The following is a 21,992-nucleotide window of genomic DNA, read 5'->3' on the forward strand; positions in this document are numbered from 1 at the left end:
AAAAACACTGTGAGGACTATTAATAAATAATCCTTATGCACTTGTTGCAATAGCCTTTGTGCAACCGAGCTTATACTGTATGTAATACAGGTTTTAAACTAATGTCTTAGTTCACTGTGCTTTGTCGCATGCTAGAACCCCTTCGCGTTATAAATATCAAGCACTATTTCCTCAGCACAATGACCGGGATTCAAATCCGGGATTGTCAAGAGTACACCCATAGATAGAGAAGTTCGGTTGGTTAATGCGCTCTCTTATGCTATCAGAAAAGTACGCTTCCCCTAGATGAATCGAAGTTGCATTTATTTTTCATTTAAGTGCTGTGCATTTTGTTTTCTATACAGTTACCTATAGGTCTAATTCAAGCTTCCAGCAAAGTAGTGATTTTACAAAAACAAAGCAATATCTTCCTTCCATTACAATTCTGACACAGATGCTCACAAATCTAAAAGTAGAACATGTGTATGTTATAAGACTATTAGTGACCTCATGGATTGCTGCTGCGTGACGTCACTCGCCAGGCCAGACTGTTTCATGGGAAGCCATTGCTGCTATACTTATATTTTGCAGATTCTTCCATTTTCACCACCAGCATTCTTTCAGACTGCTTGGGGCCACAAACCTTGCAGAAGGAAAAAGGTTGGCCTTTTTACTTTGCCCAACTCTGCAGAACTGAAACGAAGCGGAGGCGCAGTGGAGACCCCATTATAAAGACCACTAAAATGAACCCGGCGCAGCAGTCTATGGTCCAGATGTCTGCACAGTACTGGAGGTGGGAGACCTTGTCAAAGGCTGTGTGTCTGGGTAGTGGTCTGCCTCCTGGGCTGTGCTGCTCTTCCTCGCCTCAATCAAAAGGAGACAAAGAACTAATCGACCTCCTAGTCACCACAGCGGTCAAGACGATCCTAAATAACTGGAAGGACACTGGGGAAGCCTCTTTCAAAAGGTTGGTTCAACTGGATCACCTATCTACGGGGGGCTGACGCCATAACCTCAAACCAAACAGCTACATCCCACAAACCAAACCGCTACATCCCACACGAGCAGAAATGTCTGTACACTGTACCTTGTAAATACCTCAAAAGTATTTGAAAATAAAAAAGACGGATCTGACCAGCCAGCCACAAAGCTACAGATCACCGGTATGGGGCTCACCGAAGCAAATGAGTGATGCACCCCATGTCCAACAGATGTTGTGAGAGGCAAAGAAGATAAGAAGGGTTGGTTTAGGAGTTCTCACAGCCGTGATCCGCCATAAACACCAGCAGGGTAGTGAAAGTTCACCAGAGCAATGCAGGTGGGTGGAATCAAAATGTGTGTTGGCCCTTGTTCATCACTGAGGTCACATGGATACACATATAAGTTCCTAGGCCTGGGGGCTGCTGGAGCATAACATGGTCAACAACCACTTACCCAAGACCAGAGACCATGTCAACTGCTCTGACCATACCATCTCTCCTGACTGGTGAGTACCTCTGCTTTGTGTAGGTCGGGCCTTGCAGTGTGAGGGACAGGTCTCCTGCCCGAATGTAAACTGTCGCCACGTTCCCTGGGCGAAGATTTAAAATCTTCGAAGCCTGCAGCAACAGGGTTCTGTAGGCTTTGTTTCTTCCTATTCACAAGTGTTTTCTCCATCATTCTCCCAGGTAAGGAGGCATATTATGAAGAGCTGTGCTGGCTCAGTGCAGTCCAGCATCTGTTGTGCACGTGGGGTGTATACAGTTCGGATTTCAGAGTTTGTGCATGAACTTTAAACAAACAAGTGAGAAGGGGAGAGAGACCATCTCTGCTCACTGTTTCCGACTTGTGCTGTCTGCATTTCCTGCATTAATTCGGAGTGTTTGAGTAATGTATATGAACCGTAGCCATCTCACGGGAGAAGAGGGTCACTGCTCTTCGCTGACACAGCTTTTAATGAGACCGGCCCAGAGCTATAGGGGTCATTTTATGATCAGCTGAGCGCCTGTTTTATGTGCCTGCGCTTTCTAAACTGCATTCATTTAACAAGATATTTCTTTGAACTTGTGCATGATTTTCAGACCGAACCGAAAGAGGCAAACACAAGACTGTTCAGAAGCTGTGCCTTCTGAACAACCTGCTTTAACTTGGAGGAATATCCATTAAATTAATGCACTTTAGAACGGGCAAGCGTTGAAAAATGGACGCTCCTAATACTGGCTGAACTGGAAACTTGTGCAAAGGTGGGGCGCTGCACTCCTAGGTGACCCCTGCCCAGCACATGACATCTTTGCCCAGGTTCTCTCCTCACCAGAGCTGGGACAAACCCACTATACTACAGATTCAGTTCCGCAACGCTTTGCTTCGTGAGCATGACAGTGCAAGTCTATGGTAATATATCTCCTACTGAGCTGAAAGCCGCATCAGGACACTTGTATATCCTCGGACTCTATAATCGGAGTGTAGACTGCCGACTTGTGACTGTCATTGGTGTATCCAGACCCAGAGAAACAAAACCTCAGAAGAATGGAAGGTTTTATTGTACCACCCAGGAGCAAGCCTGAAATCTGCAGGTCTTTTCGAGGGCCCTCCATCTGCTGAGCTATTTCTCCCCCCCCCGCCTGATAAGAACAGCACTTCGTTAGGTATCCACAGTGCGGCAAATGAGCACTCTTTATCAATTGTCTGTGATAATGCAGAAAGTATAACCCCTAAAATGATTAGTTTTGAAAATTAAATACCAAAGCGAATTAATGGCCTAAATTTAAGACTGTATAAACATCTGAAAAATAAATACAGTGAAGCACACTGATATCCCATTTTAAAGAATAATACGGTGACAAAGGTGATTGCGTTAAACAATGCCGTCCACTGGATACAAAAAAGAATGCAATGGAAATAGAGCAAGTTACCTGAGAACGATCTGAGGGAAGATTCTCAAGGAATTTCCTCTGTGGAAGAAGCTATGTTGGAAGCTGGCTCTTTCCACTATCTTTTTATATATTATATAAAGAGTCCAGGGGATTACCTTATGAGTGGGCATTTGCTTGCAGTAGCAATCAAGGTGTTCTTCTAGGGGGTAGTGTGGTCAAGCAGCAGTAGGCTTGTCCGAAAGGAGTGTTGAATATCTGCAAATATACACCATATTCAATAAATCATGCACATGAGACCAGGAGAACACCAATTTATAAAAATAGCACATATCTACTTACCTGATCGAATCATTGTTCTCGTGTGTGTATCTCTATCTCTATCGAAATACTTTTGCATTTAAAGTCTACACCGCCAGCAGCAGCACTAGGGTTGGCTGCCCAATATTACTTTATGGGAATCGGTATTTGCATAAAGACGCTACAGGCTTTGACTGGGAGACCAGTCTGGCTGAACCAACAAGTAGGCTCTCAGACTATATATTTTTTTCCCCCACCTGTCTAGGTGCCAAAGGGCTCTGAACAAAGGGGGTTGGCATCCTCTCCTGTGAGGGTTGCCAGAACTGCATTTCCAAGGGGGTGGCTTCTTTGAAACTCCCCTGCCTTCGACTGCTGGTCAGCAGGTCATCCTGAGGGAAAGGGTGTGAACACCCTCTTCCCATGCTGGCTTTGTTTCTGATAACTTTATCCAAGGTGGTAAAGGGCAGCAGACCGACCAGAATTTCATGGGACTGGGACCGAAAAACTCTCTACAATGAGAATCTTTACTTAGTATAGAAAAAATTGCAATGCACTTTTCAAGCTGACTTCTTGACTTGTAAATATCAGCCTCTCGGTGTACTCTTGCAAAACTAACATTAGGTTTCTGAAACCCCTACTAAGGTTTGTTAATCAAAGTTGGAACTCGCTGCATTCCTATGCCAAAACTTGAACGAGTAGAGTTCTGACTTTTTAAGCAGGGCTTTGTGACTCCAGAATCCTATTGTTACTTGTACATTAACTCTACCCTGGAAGAATTATTATATTATATATATTTTTTGTCGTTGTGTGAGATTCAGCATTCGGCTGGATGCTAATTTACTGACATTTGCAATTCTGTTATCCTTTGCTCAGTCACTTGAAGACGCCCTGAAGAAAGCTTGTTCAGGTCACTATGAGGAAGTTGTTCTGGCCTTGCTGAAGACCCCTGCTCAGTTTGATGCACAGGAACTGAAGCTAGCCACTAAGGTAAGACTACATACTAATGTCTCAAACCAATCCTGGGACAAAAGTGGTGCTTCAATGCTACATTTTCTTCTGGTCTAATGTGAAATTTGCACACTTTTTTTATATATAACATAGTGGGAGTTGCTACTGTGTAGTTGTATGTGAGTGAGTTTTCATAGGAAGAAAGTTTTTTGTTTTGCTAGGAACTTTGGTGCAATTAAATCTTCACAAGGGAAAAAAAATCTGCTCTTTCCTGGAAAGTTTCTGGGTGATCCGTCATGGACTGGGAAAAAGGGAGTAACAAACGCTTTTTTTCCCCTGATGCATTTTTCATAGGAAAAATTAGACCACAATAATTGAGACGCGGCTGAACAGAATTGGACCAAATTTGGCAGAAAGTAGGCTCTTTACTCAGTGAGCTATTTGTTATATTTGGTGTAAGTCTACTCAGCTGTTTTAGATAAATTAAGGTTCAAAATATAAAGCTGTCTTTTGCCTCAGGACTGATTGGGGGGGGGGGGGGGTGAAGCGTCCAAATGAGCATTCTGATTGGTCAGGACTGCAACACTCCTGAGGGACCAAATAATTTGATTGGCATACTCAACCTGAAGAAATACGGCGTGGCTACCATTACTGGACTCTGCCCCTGAGCCCTGATAATGTTAAACCCTATAGAATGCGGCCGAGTAGGCATACCATTGCAATTTGTCAGGGGGCCCACTCAAGGGGCCAAAAATAAGTAAAAATGTTGCGCTGCCACAAGACCCAGCTCAGCCTCCTGTGGTCTTATGGGACTCTTGCAAAACTTCTTTAAAAAAAAAAAAAAAAACTATTTTTATTTAAAGCCAAAGTTGTACGACTAACCCACCACCGCTACGCGTGGCCAATGAGTTGGGCACAAGGATTGGCCAAAAGCCATGAGTAGTTGAGCGCAAATTGGTTTTCATTGGCGATTATTTCATGTTAAAGCTTAGAAATTCAGACATTGCACTACCATTCTTAAACCAGGCAAATTTGCAAGTTATGCATAACTGACATGTATAACTTGCACTGCTTATAACCTCGCGTTATATCACTGACATCTGAAATCTATGGCAGTGCAAATATACTTCCTAAACTTCCTAGGTTTCCTGCTTTTTAAATGGGAGTGCTTTTCATGTGAATATCTAGAGTATTTTTTATGAAAATTAAAATATTACTACCATCCTCGTGTATAACCCCACTTAATATTTTTATAATTTTTTTTGGTCACAAAGAAAATGTTTTTTGTGTAGATGAATAAAAAGTTACAACCTGTGAAGAAAACAACGGGCACCTGCTGTGTCCAAAATGAATTAGATTTTTATTTAATCAAACAAACCCGGTTCGGCTATGAGCATTTCTCCATGTTCGCTCTTAATGAAGCATTAGCATTGCAGGCAAATATGTGAACGTTCACTTTATATGGAGAATGTATTTGTCATGGGAGTGACTATTCAATTCAGTTGGAAACCTTGGACAAGCCCACATATATAATAATTGACCTATGGAAAAATTAATTTTACATTCAAAATGGTAAGCAAAATAATGCACTTGAGTGTTAGTCTGCTTCCTACGTTTATTTGTAATCCTCCAATTAGAGCATGTCTAAGTTATTAAAATCATGTCCACTTCATTTAGATGCAAACATTGAGAAAGGCATGTGGTCAAAACTTGTTTGATTAAATAAAATGGAATTAATTTTTGACCCCATGGTGTCCGTTGTTTTTTTCGGAGGTTAGAACTATTCAACTTGAGCCCTCCCCCGTGAAAGGAGGCACCCATCCTGGAGAACCGGCAGTAACAGGTGGAACAAGTGTATCGAAACTAAATACATACATAAATATATATTCTAGAACGCAAGCCATGTTTTCCATTTAATGCACAAAACATTTTGGAGTGTACACTAGTGCAAAAACAGCCGTAGGAGAGAAAAAGCATGCACAAACACTTACGACTTCCGAAGATTTAAGGGCATGTGCCACGTTCTCATTCCGAAGATTTAAGGGCATGTGCCACGTTCTTATTGCGATTCGAACCCAAAGACATTGATAAAAGTTGCATTTTAGAAATACCCAAAAGTGCATATCATCCAATAGTAAGGGATACTTATACCTTACCACACGAACCTACACAGGTTACACCAACATACACTCACCTCTACCACACATGCTTTATATACTGGTGCACTGACTTGTTGGTACAATATCATTTTTTCTTTAGGGAACATTTCCAAGGTATTCATTTTACATTAAACATGTTAAGTGAAAGGAGAATTCTGGTAGCTGAGGGAATGCCCGGTAGCTAAACAGGCTTTTTTTTCTGTTTTTGTTTTTTCAGCCACACCCTATGGTGAAAGAGGTATTTTTTTTCTAGTTCAGACAGTCTTTCTAATTTAAACTTGGCTGACTAGATGCATTTTGAAATTTTGCGATAAATGTGCTGCTTCAGTATTTTATATTTTAGGGGAAGGAAGTAACGGTCAGATCTGCTCTTCCTGTTGTAATGCCAGATGCTGTGGTATTGTACTAACCGTTAATTTAATTTTGTTTCCACATAGGGCCTGGGAACAGATGAAGACACTCTAATTGAAATTCTCGCATCGAGGAACAACAAGGAGATCCGGGAGATCAATAGGTGCTACAGAGAAGGTAAACTGTAAAACACATTTTGTAAGTGATAATTGTTTTAGGACATTGGTATTCACTTCCTGCAAGGTTGCTCTGCAGTTACTCTAGAGAATCAAAGTCGTTACGGTAAATTTACGCTTACTAACACTATCTCAAATATTTTAGTACAAAACTAGGAGAAACATCAAATTAATGCACTTGTGCTAGTAAGACCACGATCCGTATTAGCCAAACACGTACAAATCTGCATTTTCAGATTCTGCACTCGTTCTCCAAGAGCATGTGTATAGTGCAACTACTTCGAAATTTTACAACCTAGAATTTACATTTTTATCCGAGCAGACCATTTGTTCCTCACACGTCCTGCAGAGTTCTGTGAGGTCCATGAGATCAGTGAGGACTGTACAGTAATGGTAAAACAAAAGAAAAAAGCTCTTTAGTTGACATGTGTGCTGTACCAACTGTGGTTATCTGGTTACGCCAGACAAGGCTACAGTCTCAAGTTCAGGCCGGCCGCAACAAAGTGTGTGCCAAATACAGGGACCAAATTAGGCCCTCTCAACAAAGTACCTTAATTCTTGGTTGCAGACTGTTCGAGGTTCTGAGTTGAGGATGCGTCACGCAGTGGCAGTTCCTATGAGTAGCGTACTTCAATACCAAGTCCTGCATCAAAGATGCATCAATCATAAGTGAATCCAGGGGGCTGTGATGTGAGGCCTTACATTGAAGATGTGTTTCATAGCAGCTGTTCGGGGGATTTGCGAGGCTGCTATGTCCTGCGTAATGCAGCTGCTTCTTAGAGCTGTGAGGGCCTGTGTCTTGGATACGTCTCTGTGGTAGTTCTGAAGTGCTGCTTGGTCCTGCGTCATGGATTCCTCGCCCACAAGACTACAACTGGGATGGCAGAGCACCGTCCGGCCCACTTTCAAGGGTCCATGACTGGGTGGCACCACTTGGGGGACAGGGCTCGCAGCAGGCAAAATTTAAGTGCAGAGTTTGAGGTGGTTGGAGCCTTTTCCTGTCCCGAGACTCTGATCAGGAGGCCAGCAACTAGCCCTTGGATTTATTCTGGTGGCTCTTGGTTCAAGATGCAGGTACAGTTCTTCTCAATCAGGCCACTGAGTATCCTTCAGAGGCTTCCACAGGTCTAGATGTGTACTGAAGAGTTGGGTCTGAAGGCCCAGTATTTAGACTTGGTGTGAGTAGGGAAAGGGTCTGGAGGTTTCCACCAATGAGTGGTTTAGAATTTGAATCTGCTGCCTTCCTACCCTAACCCAGCTTGTCTGGGGGCAATAAAGATTGGTGTGAACCCCGTAGGGGTCTGCTGAGGCAGTGCCTTTGTAAGGGTACTAAGCGAGAGCCTTTGTAATGTGACCTCTCTGTTCCCCCTCCCCGACCCCTCCTTATCAAGTAAGAGATTGCACATAGTGCCAACACATATTCCCCCTTTGTCTCACTGTCTGGAAGCTATACACCAAAAACAACTGCCAGCTATACCTAGTCATGTGACCCAGGATACAGGATGGCAGCACCAAATATTTGGGAAAAGAAAACGCCAACATTCCAAAAGTTAATTCAATTTCAATTCTTTAGACTCCATACTTGACACTTCTAAGGTGGCAGTGGAAGGATGCCTACATGAGTCCCTAAACAGCAAAGTGGTCACTATAATATGGAGCCAAAGGTACACCCAAAAAATCAAAATGTACAGAGCACACAACCAAAGAGTATTATACATGTGTAATAGAAAAACTTCACAAGACTTTTAAAGTACTAAATAAAGATAGTAGAGCAACACATCCATGACCTCCCATAAATGTGTCCGTGGAATAAACCCAAATATAAAGCACAGTAACTAGAACAATGATTGAACAGTGTTTTTCTGTACAAGTAATACCAAAGAAGAAATTTCATGGCTATGATTGCTTTTTCAAAGTACTGCTTATATCAAATATAGTACTTGATTGTATTGTATAATCTCAGCGGATACAGCCAACAGGTGTTTTGTCTGGATGACTGTTTCAGGGCTATCAAGACTAGTTCTAACCTTGGACTCAAAAGAGGGTGCTTGAATACCATGGAACTGTAATCTTTGACATACACAAATATTCCTAAAGTCACATATTTCGCTCAAAGTGCCCCAGTCTGTAAAATTACTGTTACCTTATCCGTGTATAATGGAAACAGAAAATATAAGGAAAATACCCAAGTGCTATTTCCACTATTACAGCTCCATGTCAGATAGGTGCATCCTGGAAAAACCTTCCTATGTGGCCTAGCAGTTGCTGTCTTTGCCAAAAAGGTAGCCTTTTCAGCAAAGACTAACTGTGTGTGTCACCTTTGCCAAGAGTCCTACGGCCAGCAAAAACGAAGTCCACTAAAACAGGAGGGTTGAAGGCAAAGTTTAGGGAAAACCACACCAAGGATATCTGGTCTAATGGGTTACAAATGAAAAAAGGTTCTTGCATTACAAGTCAGCAAAAAGTGGAAAAATCCCCCCACCATAGACACTTCATATCAACCAGCTTTATCATGATTAAGAGGCCGATTTATATTTTGGCAGTATGGATACCCCATCGCAACAGCGACTCATGACTACTTCGTCACCACCAAACCCAAACTTCTCCAAAGGTGAAAGGGATATATAGCTCTACCCAGCAAATCGGGATGGATGGACATAGACATTTTACATTTTTACTATCTGTCACTTCCAGGCAAACCTTAGCTGTGAGGAGCAGTAAATTGATATTGATGCTTCCATCGCCGTGGGAGATTGCTCCCATGGTGAGTTGAGCATTTTTTGGGGGGGGGAGATTAAAAAAAAAAACCTATTTGATGAAGGGCTGCCTCGGCATGAAGCAGCTCTACACCTAACCGCGAAATACATTGGCAGAAACTGCCATCTGTCTATTCATAAACTTGGCCCGAAGACTGGTCCAACATTATCACTACAACACTCCACTCCTCATGCAAACTACACAAAAGGCATCCCAGGACAGCCTTTAGCATAAGACCTCAACCAAATGAAATCTAATCCCCTTCAGATCTTTTGGGCAAAATGAAACCAGTTTCAGCCGCACTTGATTACACAAGGTCCCTATTTGAAGAACCGAACAACCCACGGATGTCCGCCACAATGGAACTTCGTGTATCCAGTAACGCAATACAACCTCGGTCTAGAAACTTGCACATAAATCCTGTATTAAGATGAGTGTGATGGACGTACGGACTCTCAATTTCTTTTAGATCAAAAGGGGGGAATTATCCCTGAAGGAAGAGAACCCTCCCTCACCAAAGGTGACCTGCTTCATCATATTGGTTCCTCCTCCCAGTAGGAAATCCTAGTCCTACTGAGGGCTACAACTTCCTCACTGTGAGGAAGGAGCTCAGGGATGTTTGCAAAGAGGTTTACTAATCTGTCTGAGGTGCTAAAATCCCATATGGGAGCATGAAGGTGTAGCATGTCACCTTTGAGAGAGTCCGTATGTCCAAAACACTTTTATCCTGATACAGGATTTATGTGAAAGTTTCTAGACCCGAGGTTGTATTTTGTTACGGATTATGATTAGGGGAAGTCCTCCTCGCTAGTCTTTAAAATAGATTCCCTGGGACCCTCCCCCACCCACTTTGTTGATACAACTTCATGTATCCACCCAAGAGCATTTAAACAACCTGGCCATTTCAAATTAATGCCCACACTGTCACTGGCATCTACAAACCCTGATCAGACATCAACCATATTGTAAAATTGAGTCTCAATAACTCCATCAGCCAATCAAGATTGGGAGACCTGGTTAAAAGACTGTCAGATTAGATTGGTACTCCAGAGTCCTAATCCATGACAGCTTGTAATATTTCTCCCCCTGGGATTAAGTTAATTCTTGGATGAAATACAAAACTGGCCTTGCACCTCAAAGTTATTGCTCAGAAAATTATCTTTCGAGATCTCAACTTGCTGATGGACAACTAAGACAAAAACCCAGCATCTCAATCATCAATTTACATGACTGCCTGGTAAATCATGCAGTCTGCACATGGCCTTACTCAGGCAGCTGGTCGCTCCTTGGACCTTGTATTTGCATTCATCATTGTGTTTACTGTACAGTCTTAATCATTGTCTGATCACTTCTCACCAGTTTTGCACTATCTGCCATTTCCTCTCTAATTCAGAGATGACATTCATCCAAACTAGGATACTGAATAGTAGAATCCTTAAGAGTCTTAAAAGTTCAATCTGTAACCCATAAACTGCATACATTTTTCAAGCCAGGGAGCTGGAAATTCCATCTACTACAGCATTTCACTCACTCTATGAAAACCCTCTACAAATTGCCATGGGGCAAGCAGGAGCTGCTGTGCCCAGATGTGGTGGTTGTGGCCTTTTACTCTTGATTTCCCAGGGACCAACTTACTATGACATCTGGGCCTTTGGGCCAAGTACCCTCTCAGCGCTTGACTATCAGTGGTAGCATAGGCCAAGCAGACCAAGGCTTTTTGGGGGAAGAGGTAGGTGCAGCATGAACACATGTTCGTGATTCAAAGTACTTCCAGCAATCCCAAATATTTGACTGTCGGTCAAATACTTTTACATAAAAGGACGCATTTATATACAAACTGACAGTATAATATGTATCCCCACAAAAAATACACACCGCCTTTTTCTATGCAGCACACTAGTAGTCCTCGGGCCGGCTTCTCAAGTCCCACCTACCTGTCTAAGATTTGTTGGTGTTCCCCAGTTATGTGAATTGACATCCAAGCGAGGCCCCATTAGTGAGTTTGAGTCTCAGAAGTCCCACATGGCTTGGCAAGTCAACTGTCCCCACCTCAGAGCCCAAGTCAGCAAGTTGCCCCCGAGGCCTGGTAGCCAGGTATTCAGTCTTACCTGCTCTCGCTGGAGTGGCAGGCGAAGTGTCTGAAAATGTGTTTGCAACCCAGCAATCAACGGAGCTCTTGATTCTGTGACCAGGTTGCAGGCTTTGATAGTGCTTCTCTTGTCAAACTGTAGGTCTTTCCATACCCAGCAGCAGGTCTTGGGTGCTCCTGGATTCGGGTAGTTGTTTGTTCTTCCACAGGCCACAACCTGCTTCTTCACAACTGCACACACTGTATGTCTTTCCATACCCAGCAGCAGGTCTTGGGTGCTCCTGGATTCGGGTAGTTGTTGTTTGTTCTTCCACAGGCCACAACCTGCTTCTTCACAACTGCACACTGCCTCAGTGCTACAGCCCTTTAACTTCACCATGCCCCCCCCTTCCCAGCCTGGGGGGGTGGGTGAGAGGGGGGGGGCACGAGGGGGGGGGGGCGTCACAAACAGTGGCACACATGAGGATAATCTTCCTCCTCAAGGCACTGCGCAGTGGGACAGCCTTTTCGGCAAAGCGATGCACGAGGATGACCGCCCTCTATCTTCTCCACAGCCCCCCATGTGGCATGCAAGGGTTGCAAACCGTACCAATAAGGAAACGGACTTCCACAGGTCATGGTCCTGTGCAGGATGATCCTTCTCATCACAGAGCGGCACCAGAAGTGATATAACTTATTCGTCAGTGCGGTCTCCACCTTGCACATGGGGTCACAACAGCACACCAGGGCAGACAGCCCGATTGCTGCCGCAGTTGTGATGGACCGGAATCTCACTATCTGGTCCTGGCATCCACTCAGCCGGAGCCCCACTGGATCTTGCTCCCTCCTGGCACTCCTTCTCCTTACAGGGTCCTCTGGGCTTGGTTTAGGCATAAACTGGTGCTCATGGCTGCTGTCTCGTCACCCAGCATGGAAAACTGGGAGACCCTCGGTCCCAAGTCCTGGTCAAATCCGGCTGAACTTGTGCTGAGCTTTTCTGTGCTGATGTACAACTTTAGGTTGTATTTTTGGACATCTCAAGCTCCCCCTTTTTTTTTTTTTATCCATTTCCAGACACAAATGTAATTTAGTGTCTGTCTTTGAAGTTCATGTTTTGAGGGTCAACTGCTTTGAATAGTCCACGCTATTGTGTTTTTCCTCCAGAGAATTCTATCATGGCAAGACCATCTAAAATCATGATGGCCCCAAACATAGGCCATGTAGTTGACTCTAGGTTTACATCTGGATGTCCGCCTCAGTGAAATATGATCCTGACCGGCGTACTTCCTAATAGAGATCTGTAGGGTGTCCACTGAGGTAGTTTTATTACTTATTTGTATCGTCCCCAGTTATCGGACAGAAAAAAATTCTGTAAGATCTCCTTCCTTTGGTGGTCGAGACCACCTTGGCGATACTATCTGACCAAGGTGGGACACAATTGCCTCTGAATAATACCACAAGAAAGTGGGTGAGGCTTTTTCATCCATTTCTTTGTAATGCTCTCGCTGGGACACTTTGGCTTAATTTGAGTGGATCTATTGCCCATGTTCAGACCATACTGCTTCTGGATGTTGTATGTGTGGAGGACGTATGGTTTTTTCCCCCCCCCCTTTTTTGTGGTAAAGACTCCATGTACTACTGTCACGGGGGGGGCAGAGATAACAAAGCTTGGTGTAAAGACACACATGCTGGCTTTCATGCACTGCTCCCACAGGCATACATTCCTAAAAGCTCAGTGTAATGTATATGCTTTTCGGACCGTCTATCAGGCCTGAGGGAGGCAGAGGGCGGGCTAAGCACACAGCAGTGTAACTTCAATTGAGTGGGCCAGAGGCCCACCTCTGTGGTGCAGATAACCCAGATTGGCAATGCTACTAAAGGTATGCTGCTACCATTATGCTTGGGCTATTTTTATATTGGAAAGGGTTGTAGCCTCTCACCACTATGAGGGTAGCACATTGGGCGCCCCTGCCGGCCCCGCCAGACAATCCATGAGGTGGGCTTAGGTCATGGTTCATGTCCTCCAATGACAACTATTTGTTATTAAAATCTGAGATCACTGTAGCTGGGGCATGGTCCTGGTCCACCCATGACCACAATTTGTTTCTAAAGGTTAAGATATCACTGTAGCTGGGCCATCAGGGCAGGGGCGAATGTCCATTACCATGCTAGGGACTTTTCCATCCCAAAACTGCACAGGAGCTTTCAACATGTCGGCTTAGGCTACAAAATGCCAAGATTAAATCAAGCCACAAATTGTACAGCTATGTGCTGGCTATAATGAAATTTAAAAAAATGCTGGGACCTGGAATACAAATGACATATCTCACTGTCAGCAAAGACCATGTGCTATATTTATAGCTGGAGATGCCATAAAGCATCAATATGCATCAAACCAAATGAAACATTTGTGTACAACAAGGGATTAAAATATATAATGGAAATCTTCACCTTCCAAGGAATATCCAGCGCTGAAGAACATTCCCTGCACTTTTCAGCAACTTAAGACTGGCTATACTTATCTGAGGCGAAGATCTAAAATATTTGTGGTTCTGTAACGATGTGCGGTCATCTTATTTCACTAGTACTTCACTTGTCAACTCCTAATTCTCCTCTTTCAGATGACCACATAGAGCCTCTATCCTAACTATGGAAATCAAAGCCTTGAACCTGTTAGACACCAGCATATCTGGCTGCATGAAAAACCTTTCTTACAAAACTCATAAATTACACGGAGTATGTTAGATTTGGGGGTCTCTAGTTGGCAGAGGTGGGTACCTTTGACCAATAGGGACCCTTGTGCCTAGTCGGGGTAAGGGGCTACACTCCTAAAATATACCCTGCTCACCCCCTTGATTGGCATGAGCAGGCTTATCTCGGAGGCAGTGTGTAAAGCAGTTGTGCACACATACAGTAATACAGTGACAGCACTACAGATGGACACCACACAGGTTGTATTATAAACAGGTATTTTTATATAGACTTAACACAAGACCAAAAGACAAAAATCCACAATACTGTACTAAAAAATAGACTTTAAACTAGTAGGAAATGGCTCAGTTCTCTCAAGTTGTAAATGCAACACTTTACACTCAAAGTATTTTGGATGCATAACGCAAAGCAAACAAAAGGGTCGCAGGGAAGGTGATGCGTTGGTTCCTTACACTCAAGGGAGTGGATGCGTCCGTTCCTTACTGCTGCGCTGGGGAGTTGGTGCTCGCTTTCTTACTGTGTGGGGAGGTGATACGTCAGTTTCTTACTGCTCTCCTGTACAATGCGACAAGATGGCACCTCGATGCAATACTTCTCTCCGGTGTGATGCAACAAAATGGTGTCTTGGTTACGATGTGACAACGTTGATGCGATGCGTGCACGCCTGACGGCCATGTGGTGCCTCGATCTTTGGAGCCGTGACAGGCCCTGTGACACGCTTCTCCAGTGATGCGACGTCAACCTCTGTGGCAGCACGCTTCTCAGGTGATGCGACACGCTTCAGTGATACGATGGCGGCGTCTCGATTCTTCGGCGATACGACAATTGCTGTGGCGGCGACACGCTTCTCGTCATTGAGTCACAGGCCCAGCACAACAGAAGGCACTTCAATTCCCAGCAAGGAAATTCGGGGGGAGCTGGTTGGTGAAGTCTTGTATCTCAGACTTCAGGCAGGAGGTAAGCTTAAGTTCAAGCCTTTGTTGATTCTTATTAAAGTTGATGAAAAGAACACTCAGTCCTCTTCTTTCTTTGGCAATGAAGCAACCACTGCAGGTTAACCCCCAAAGCACAGGGGTAGTCTCCTCCTTCAGCTTCCTGGTTCTTCTCCTCAGCAAAGGTTTGTCTTGATTCCCAGAAGTGATCTAAAATTCTGGGGTATGAGTGCCACCACCCTTATACACCAAAATCCTTTGTCACTGAAGGCAGAGTGTCTGTGCTTAGTCCAAACCAGTTCTATACAGACCTGGAACACTTTGTTTACAGGACTCCTTCTTTCCTTTGACTGTATGGGCCAGGGTCATCAGACAAACCACAGGAGGTGGAGCCAGCATTGTGTAAGGCAGGTACAGCCCTATTCAGGCACAGGTGTAACTCCTCCCACCACGTACATGCAGATAGATCTTTTCAGCCCAGTGCGGACTCACCCAGTCTCCTGGAGCCCCCCAGCCACTGTCACCCAAAAACCAGACACGGAATACACAACCTAGCAGAGGCAGGCTTGGATAGTTAGGCAAGAAAAGACCTACTTTCTAAAAGTGGTATTTTCAAACACCGAATGTTAAAACCAACTTCACTAAAAGGTATTTTATCATTCTGAGTTCATGCATTCTAAACTCTAATTTCTACCTAGTTCCCTGAGTCAGTTAGGATTATAAGATGTTATAATCAAACTGCCCATTCTGGCGTATGGCGAACAGGTAGCCTTGCGATAGTGAAAAACGAAAATGACTAATTCAGCATCAGGACATGCCACACACATCAGGGCATGTCATACCTTTTACCTACAATGCACCCTGCCCTTGGGCCTACCTTTGGGGTGACTAATATGTAGAAAAGGGAAGGTTTAGGGACTGGCAAGTGGGCGCACTTGCCAAGTCAACATGGCAGTAACAGACTGCACACAGGCTCTGCAATGGCAGGCCAGAGACACATTTTACAAGCTGCTCCGGTGGGTGGTACAATCCGTGTTACAAGCCCTGGGCACACACAGTGTACTGTACTAGGGTCTGACAAGTAAACTGAACAAGCCAAGCATGGAGTCACTAATCCATACATCAATTTACCATAAGGAGAGCATATGCACTGTAGCACTGATCAGCAGTGGTTAAGTGCCCAGACTCTTAAAACCAACAAAAACAGGTCCGACAAAATACAGGAGGAAGGCAAAAAGTTCTGGGGTGACACTGCAAAAAGGGCCAAGTCCAACAGTATTGGTAATGGCTCTTAGTCACAGCTGTCTAGTGAGCAAAGCATGTTATTATCACCCCCCTTCTATACAGACTGAATGCTGAGCAATTATTAATCTGTTTCCCTTTTCAACGTTTTGCTTGGAAAAGTAAGTTACAAGACCATTTTAGGAGTATGTAGAGCGAAACTTAATTTTGTATGACCACCAGTCATGATTCATTCCATCACAAGCACTAAACCAGTGCCAGTGAGTAATTGGGAAGATAGAGCACAATAGGTCGCTAGGATTATAGTGCACTCACCTGTCCGAATATTATCACAATAACATTTAGAGTTGGATAGTGCAACATTTATGTTGGGTACTCGAAGGAAGAAAAGCCACTGCTTCTATTTAGTTGAATTGAGACCATCAAATGACAAAACTATTTCAAGCACTCCACGGACGTCGTAGTAAAATTCCAGTCAAGCAAGTTTTTATTTGTATGAAATTTGATCCTTAAACAAGTTCAATTATCTCCAATTTCAATTCACGATGATCGCAGCAAATTTCACAGCTTCCATAGCTAACACGGGTTTTGTCTGCGTCAAAGATATCATGGTAGACTTTCTCAGGGCTTTAGCATTAAAATATATGTATTTCATAACGTTACACAATGTTTGAGATGTTAGTGCCTCCACCAAAATGTTCCTCATACCAGCTTGTGTGAAGATTGGAAAACATGCAGAAGACGCCACCTTGCCACCAATCCAGTTCATGGTGCCTAATTATCGCGATCTATGTGGCTACATTCAATAAAATGACAGTCTAAGATAGTAAAGGCATGTATAAGTGTAGTACAAACAAAACCCAGACAAGGAACTGCACCTGTTAGGATGGGTGAATACGAAGTCAATGTATGCCATGATATAGGCAGGCCCGACAACGGCAATACCAGTAAATGCAATGTCAATGTATGCCATAAACTAAGCACACATAACCATGTTGATACCGGTAGAAACAATGTCTTGAACTTTGTCACTCTGTGATTCAGTAAACCAGGCCATACTGGTATATCATAGTGATATGTATGCTGTCAAATCTCCCTCTATGCAGGGAAAGGCCCAGACCTTTTTTTTCTTTTTTTTCTTAAACCACTGAGCAATAATTCCGTTTTATTAATTTATTTATTTCTTGGCTAAGGATAATCTGTAATGTGCATCGTTAATTTTTGTTCTTGATAAGACCAGACTGGCCATACTGAAAAATGTCCTCGTAAAAATGGTTCCACCATCTTAGTCCCAATTCGGAGATCTTTGATCGTCTGGAATGTCCTGCAGATACTTTCTTAGCCTTGATCCTAGAAATGGACTGCAGTGCCCCTTTTATTGCCAGAGTGTAATTGATTCAACTTTACTTTTTGCAGCATATAAATCTGAACTCTCCAAAGATCTTGCTGGTGATACAAGTGGAGATTTCCAGAAGGTCCTGCTGGAATTAGCCAAGGTATAGCTTTCAAAGCTCAAATCTATTAATATTAACCACAATAGCTCTGTAAATGTCATCTGCTACCTTCTTACTTTGTCAGCATGCAGTTCTCTCCATTTCATATCGAGGTTTTCAATGCTTAAATAAATTCACTCATTAAGAGGGCTCACACCTAAGTATTGTTTTAATGTACGCCTGTTGGCCAGTTTGGTTTGGTTTCCGCAATAACTGCTAAATAAGTTATGACCTATGATTTTTATATTTGAGAGTTTTTATTTGAATCTGATCGCTAAAAACGTCGGGTGTTTTATGCATGCCACCTTGTCGTTTTTTTGTTTTGTTTTTTCCCCAATCCTTTTTGCCTTCTAAAAATGTGTTCTTATATTTTAGGGTGAAAGGAGTGAAGATAATCGTGTGAATGATGAACTCGTCGATAATGATGCAAGGGTAAGCACCTAATAAAATTGAGTTGGTTTGCCTTTCTCCCATAGATTCTAAATAACTAGTACAGAAACTTTGCAATGGTTAAAAAAAAAAAAAAATAATAATAATTCATCGTGAGTCCTGCAGCATTCTGGTATGTTTGAAGTAGGTGCAGAATAAATGATAACAGTGTTTCTCAACAAGCTGCTAACTATTTAGGTTCTGCTGGAAAGATGTCTATTAAAACATGGAGCCATAGTATACAACCATGGCATTAGTCCACCAAAATCCATTTGCTTCATTGTTACTACCAAAACAAAGGATCGTCATCGAGTTACTGGCATTTAAACTAGAGGAAAACCTGGGCAAACTTCACTTATGCAGTTAATGTAAAATACATTTCCTCCACTTTTTAATTATGAAATCTAAGCTTGACGCAAAATCAGTTTGTTCCATTTTTATTATAAATCTAGCAAGGAGGGTGCAAAAGTATTCGCTAATAAGGGGTTCTGTGTCAAACGCCGCCTCAATCTGTTTTCAATTATTTGGTAAGTCTAAAATCCGTTTTGTAACGACCAGAGCAAAACCTATTTGCACAAGTCCTTCCTGCAGAACCACCAAAATAGTGCAAAATGGATTTGCTCTGTTTTGTCCCATTGCAAAGTTTCTGTGAAAATGCTGATGCTTGTTAAAATCATTAGTGCTTTAATCTATTTTACGGCAATATTTTTTCATCCAGGCAAATATGGACACATACCCCTTCTCTTTAAGGCAGGGGCCTGGGCCATACTTAGGCCCTCCTGAACACCCTTCTGAGCTGTCATGTACCGGGTGGTCGCACACGCCCACTCAGGCAGGCCCAACATTTCCAAATGAGACTTTCTCTCCACCATAGCCCACGGGGAGTTCTCTAGATAATTGCCACAGTCTACAGGCATGGCAGGCCTCACAACCACTTGCACAGTTCCTGAGACCCCCACTCAAAGGGAACCTGAGCCACCTCGCACTGGCTCGCTGAGTTGTCTGCTGACACTACGGGGCAGAATGCATGGGTGACAACCTGCTCTTTGGACACCAACCTGGTGCTGACAGCAGTCACACTAGCTCCGGTGTCCCTGAGAGAGAGCCTCCACCTTATGGTCATTGATGGCCACCCACTGCTGGTACTACTTAGTGTTATTAGGCAGTGTGGGGTTAGGGACCTTCTCAAAGTCTCCTAGCAAGACGAGGGTTAACACTATGGTATCCCACCACCTTGGTCCCCACAACCCCGCTCCCCAATGCCTTCTCAGGGACCCGTTGGGACACATTGCTATCTCGTATGCGACAAACCATTGCCCAATATCCTCATTCTTGTGAAAATACTTAATGGCATCTTTAGGAATGTAAACTCTACTCTCAGGAGTTACTAAAGGTATACTGCCACCAGAGTGGGAGACCGGGACACTCCTCGCCCTGATCTCGCTCTCCCTCAACATTCTCTCATGCTCCATTTTCAAGTTCAGTTGATGATCAATTCTTCTCAATGTCGAACTTCTTACTCTCCAGGCCCTTCTGACTTTCCAATTTAGCCATCTTCAAACTATGCCTCCCATCTCTCCCTGTCCTCCAACTCTTCTGGGGTCAGGCTCCTTTGTGATACACTAGTACCTGGACTAGAGGGTGTTCGATTTCCCCCCCCCCCCCCCCCTCCCCCTTCCTGCATCATCCTGCTGCCCTCCAGCTTTTTTTTGCAGAGTTTTATATAGCTCGAACTAGACCCGAACTGAATCGGGTATCGGAGCGCTTTACATAGCACCAGTTACGATACATGAGGACACTCATTCATTTTAGGCACGGGGAGATTAAGTGATTTGCCCAGAATCACAGGAGGTTTTTGGCGTCATTACCGAGACTCAAACCCAGATTCCGAGGTCGAGTGCCCTAGCCGTTAGGGCAACTCCTCTCCCCTGTCCTCAACCCCAGCGGACTCTCTCGCTTCCCACCAGGCCTTCAGCGCCTTCTGGTACTCATCCTTCCTAGAGAGACTTATCACTGGGACTGCGAATTGCTTACAAAGTTACTTCAGCTGTCTGTCAGTATAGGTATTTAATCTTTCCTCCATAAAGGTGAGATCCTCCGAAGCATTGGATGTTAGCCTTCCCATATTACCATTACTCATGGCTGCGATCAACAATTCAATCCGATAACCAACCCCAAAAGATTTGTGGCTGCGCTTTGGTCTGTACTCACTAGTGGCGTCTACCAGTTATTGTACGTGGATCATAAATGCAAGTCCTGATCCTTGCCGCTGACTGCCAATGTTAGAAATGGGGTGTCTCTGGTTGGCAATGACTGGCGACCATGCCCAAATAGGGACCCTTCTTCCTAAGTCAGGGCAAGAGAGCTACCCCTTTGACACCTGCTCAACCCTGTGGTAACGTAGCATGAGCAGTTGGGCCCATCTCAGAGGCTGTGTGTGAAGCATTTATGACCATGCACAATACGGCAGTATCGACACCACAAAAGAACACAACTCAAGTAGGTGTGTAAAAATAGTATCTTTATCTAAGGTTTAACTCAAGACTCTCAAAGCGTTTCAACAAGCTGCAATCCACGTAAATCAGTGGGGACTTAAGAATGCACTAACGTTTTCACCAGAACGTGGCACTGACTGAGTTCCAGGCCGGGGCCTATGCATCCCGTTGTGCACCAGGTACCTGCCGTTGAAAGGGGACACAGCACGCAGCTTCTCCAAGAAGCGGAGACTGTGACAGGCGTACTCCCAGCGACCACGTCTTGGCTGTACTGGTCCGCAGCGTGCACCCACAATGATTCTTTTTTTTTTTTTTTTTTTTTTTTTTTTTTTTTTTAATTCTTTATTGATACATTTTCTTTTTTCTCCCCTTGCTGGTTTTAAATAAAAATCCATATAAAGCAATAAAATCTATTGCATATACATACCCGACCAACCCCCCCAAGCTTGAGCATATACATATGAAAAAACAGTAATTGAAGAAAATAAAACATGGTAAATGATAAATAACATTTTTGTGCCTGAGTGATAACAATGAACATAAAGTGCATTTTCTCTCACTACAATTGCAAACAAAATAAGTTATATAATTGAATAATTATCAGACTGGATTCTGTATCCAACGTGTTAGTGGGTCCCATATTTTTAACCCAGTATTTTGACTTTTTCTACCTTTTTTCTGTATATAGCTCTTTCTAAATTATGTTGCCAGGGGTCTGGCTCGCCATTGTTCAAAAGCTGGAGGATTATGGTCTAGCCAGGCTGTAGCCAAACACAATCTGAATACAGCCGTAGCAATAAATATAAGCCCTTGAATTTCATTTGGCCGCTTGTCCATCTAGACCAAGTATTAGTTCTGCCGTCGTGATTTCAATTTGTATTTTAAAGATGTTGGATAAAGTGGAGATTTTCCTACGGATTGTACCCAATGTGACACATGTTGTGAATATGTGTACGATGTCTGCCTCCTACTGATTACATCGAGGGCATTCTGTACCTCTGCCTGACCCCCATGCAATTTTGTTCGGGGTATAGTATAACTGGAAGAAAGTTTTATAGTATTGGGCTTGAAGGTTGGCAGACATTAAGCATAGTTGGGATGC

The 21,992-nt window shown here is 43.5% G+C and overlaps 1 protein-coding gene across 1 annotated transcript in view; it reads left to right on the top strand.

Annotated features, from left to right (window-relative positions):
- The window catches only part of LOC144818403 (annexin A1-like), a 109,977-nt gene that overhangs the window by 46,715 nt on the left and 41,270 nt on the right, over positions 1-21,992 (top strand). The window contains exons 5-8 of the mRNA XM_078675777.1: positions 4,002-4,115; positions 6,673-6,763; positions 17,890-17,969; positions 18,342-18,398. Of these exons, the coding sequence (XP_078531903.1) occupies positions 4,002-4,115; positions 6,673-6,763; positions 17,890-17,969; positions 18,342-18,398 (342 nt within the window). The remainder of the gene's footprint in view (positions 1-4,001; positions 4,116-6,672; positions 6,764-17,889; positions 17,970-18,341; positions 18,399-21,992) is intronic.

This window comes from Lissotriton helveticus, chromosome 2_1 (genome assembly GCF_964261635.1).
Source record: "Lissotriton helveticus chromosome 2_1, aLisHel1.1, whole genome shotgun sequence".
In the NCBI taxonomy this organism is placed as follows: Eukaryota; Metazoa; Chordata; class Amphibia; order Caudata; family Salamandridae; genus Lissotriton; species Lissotriton helveticus.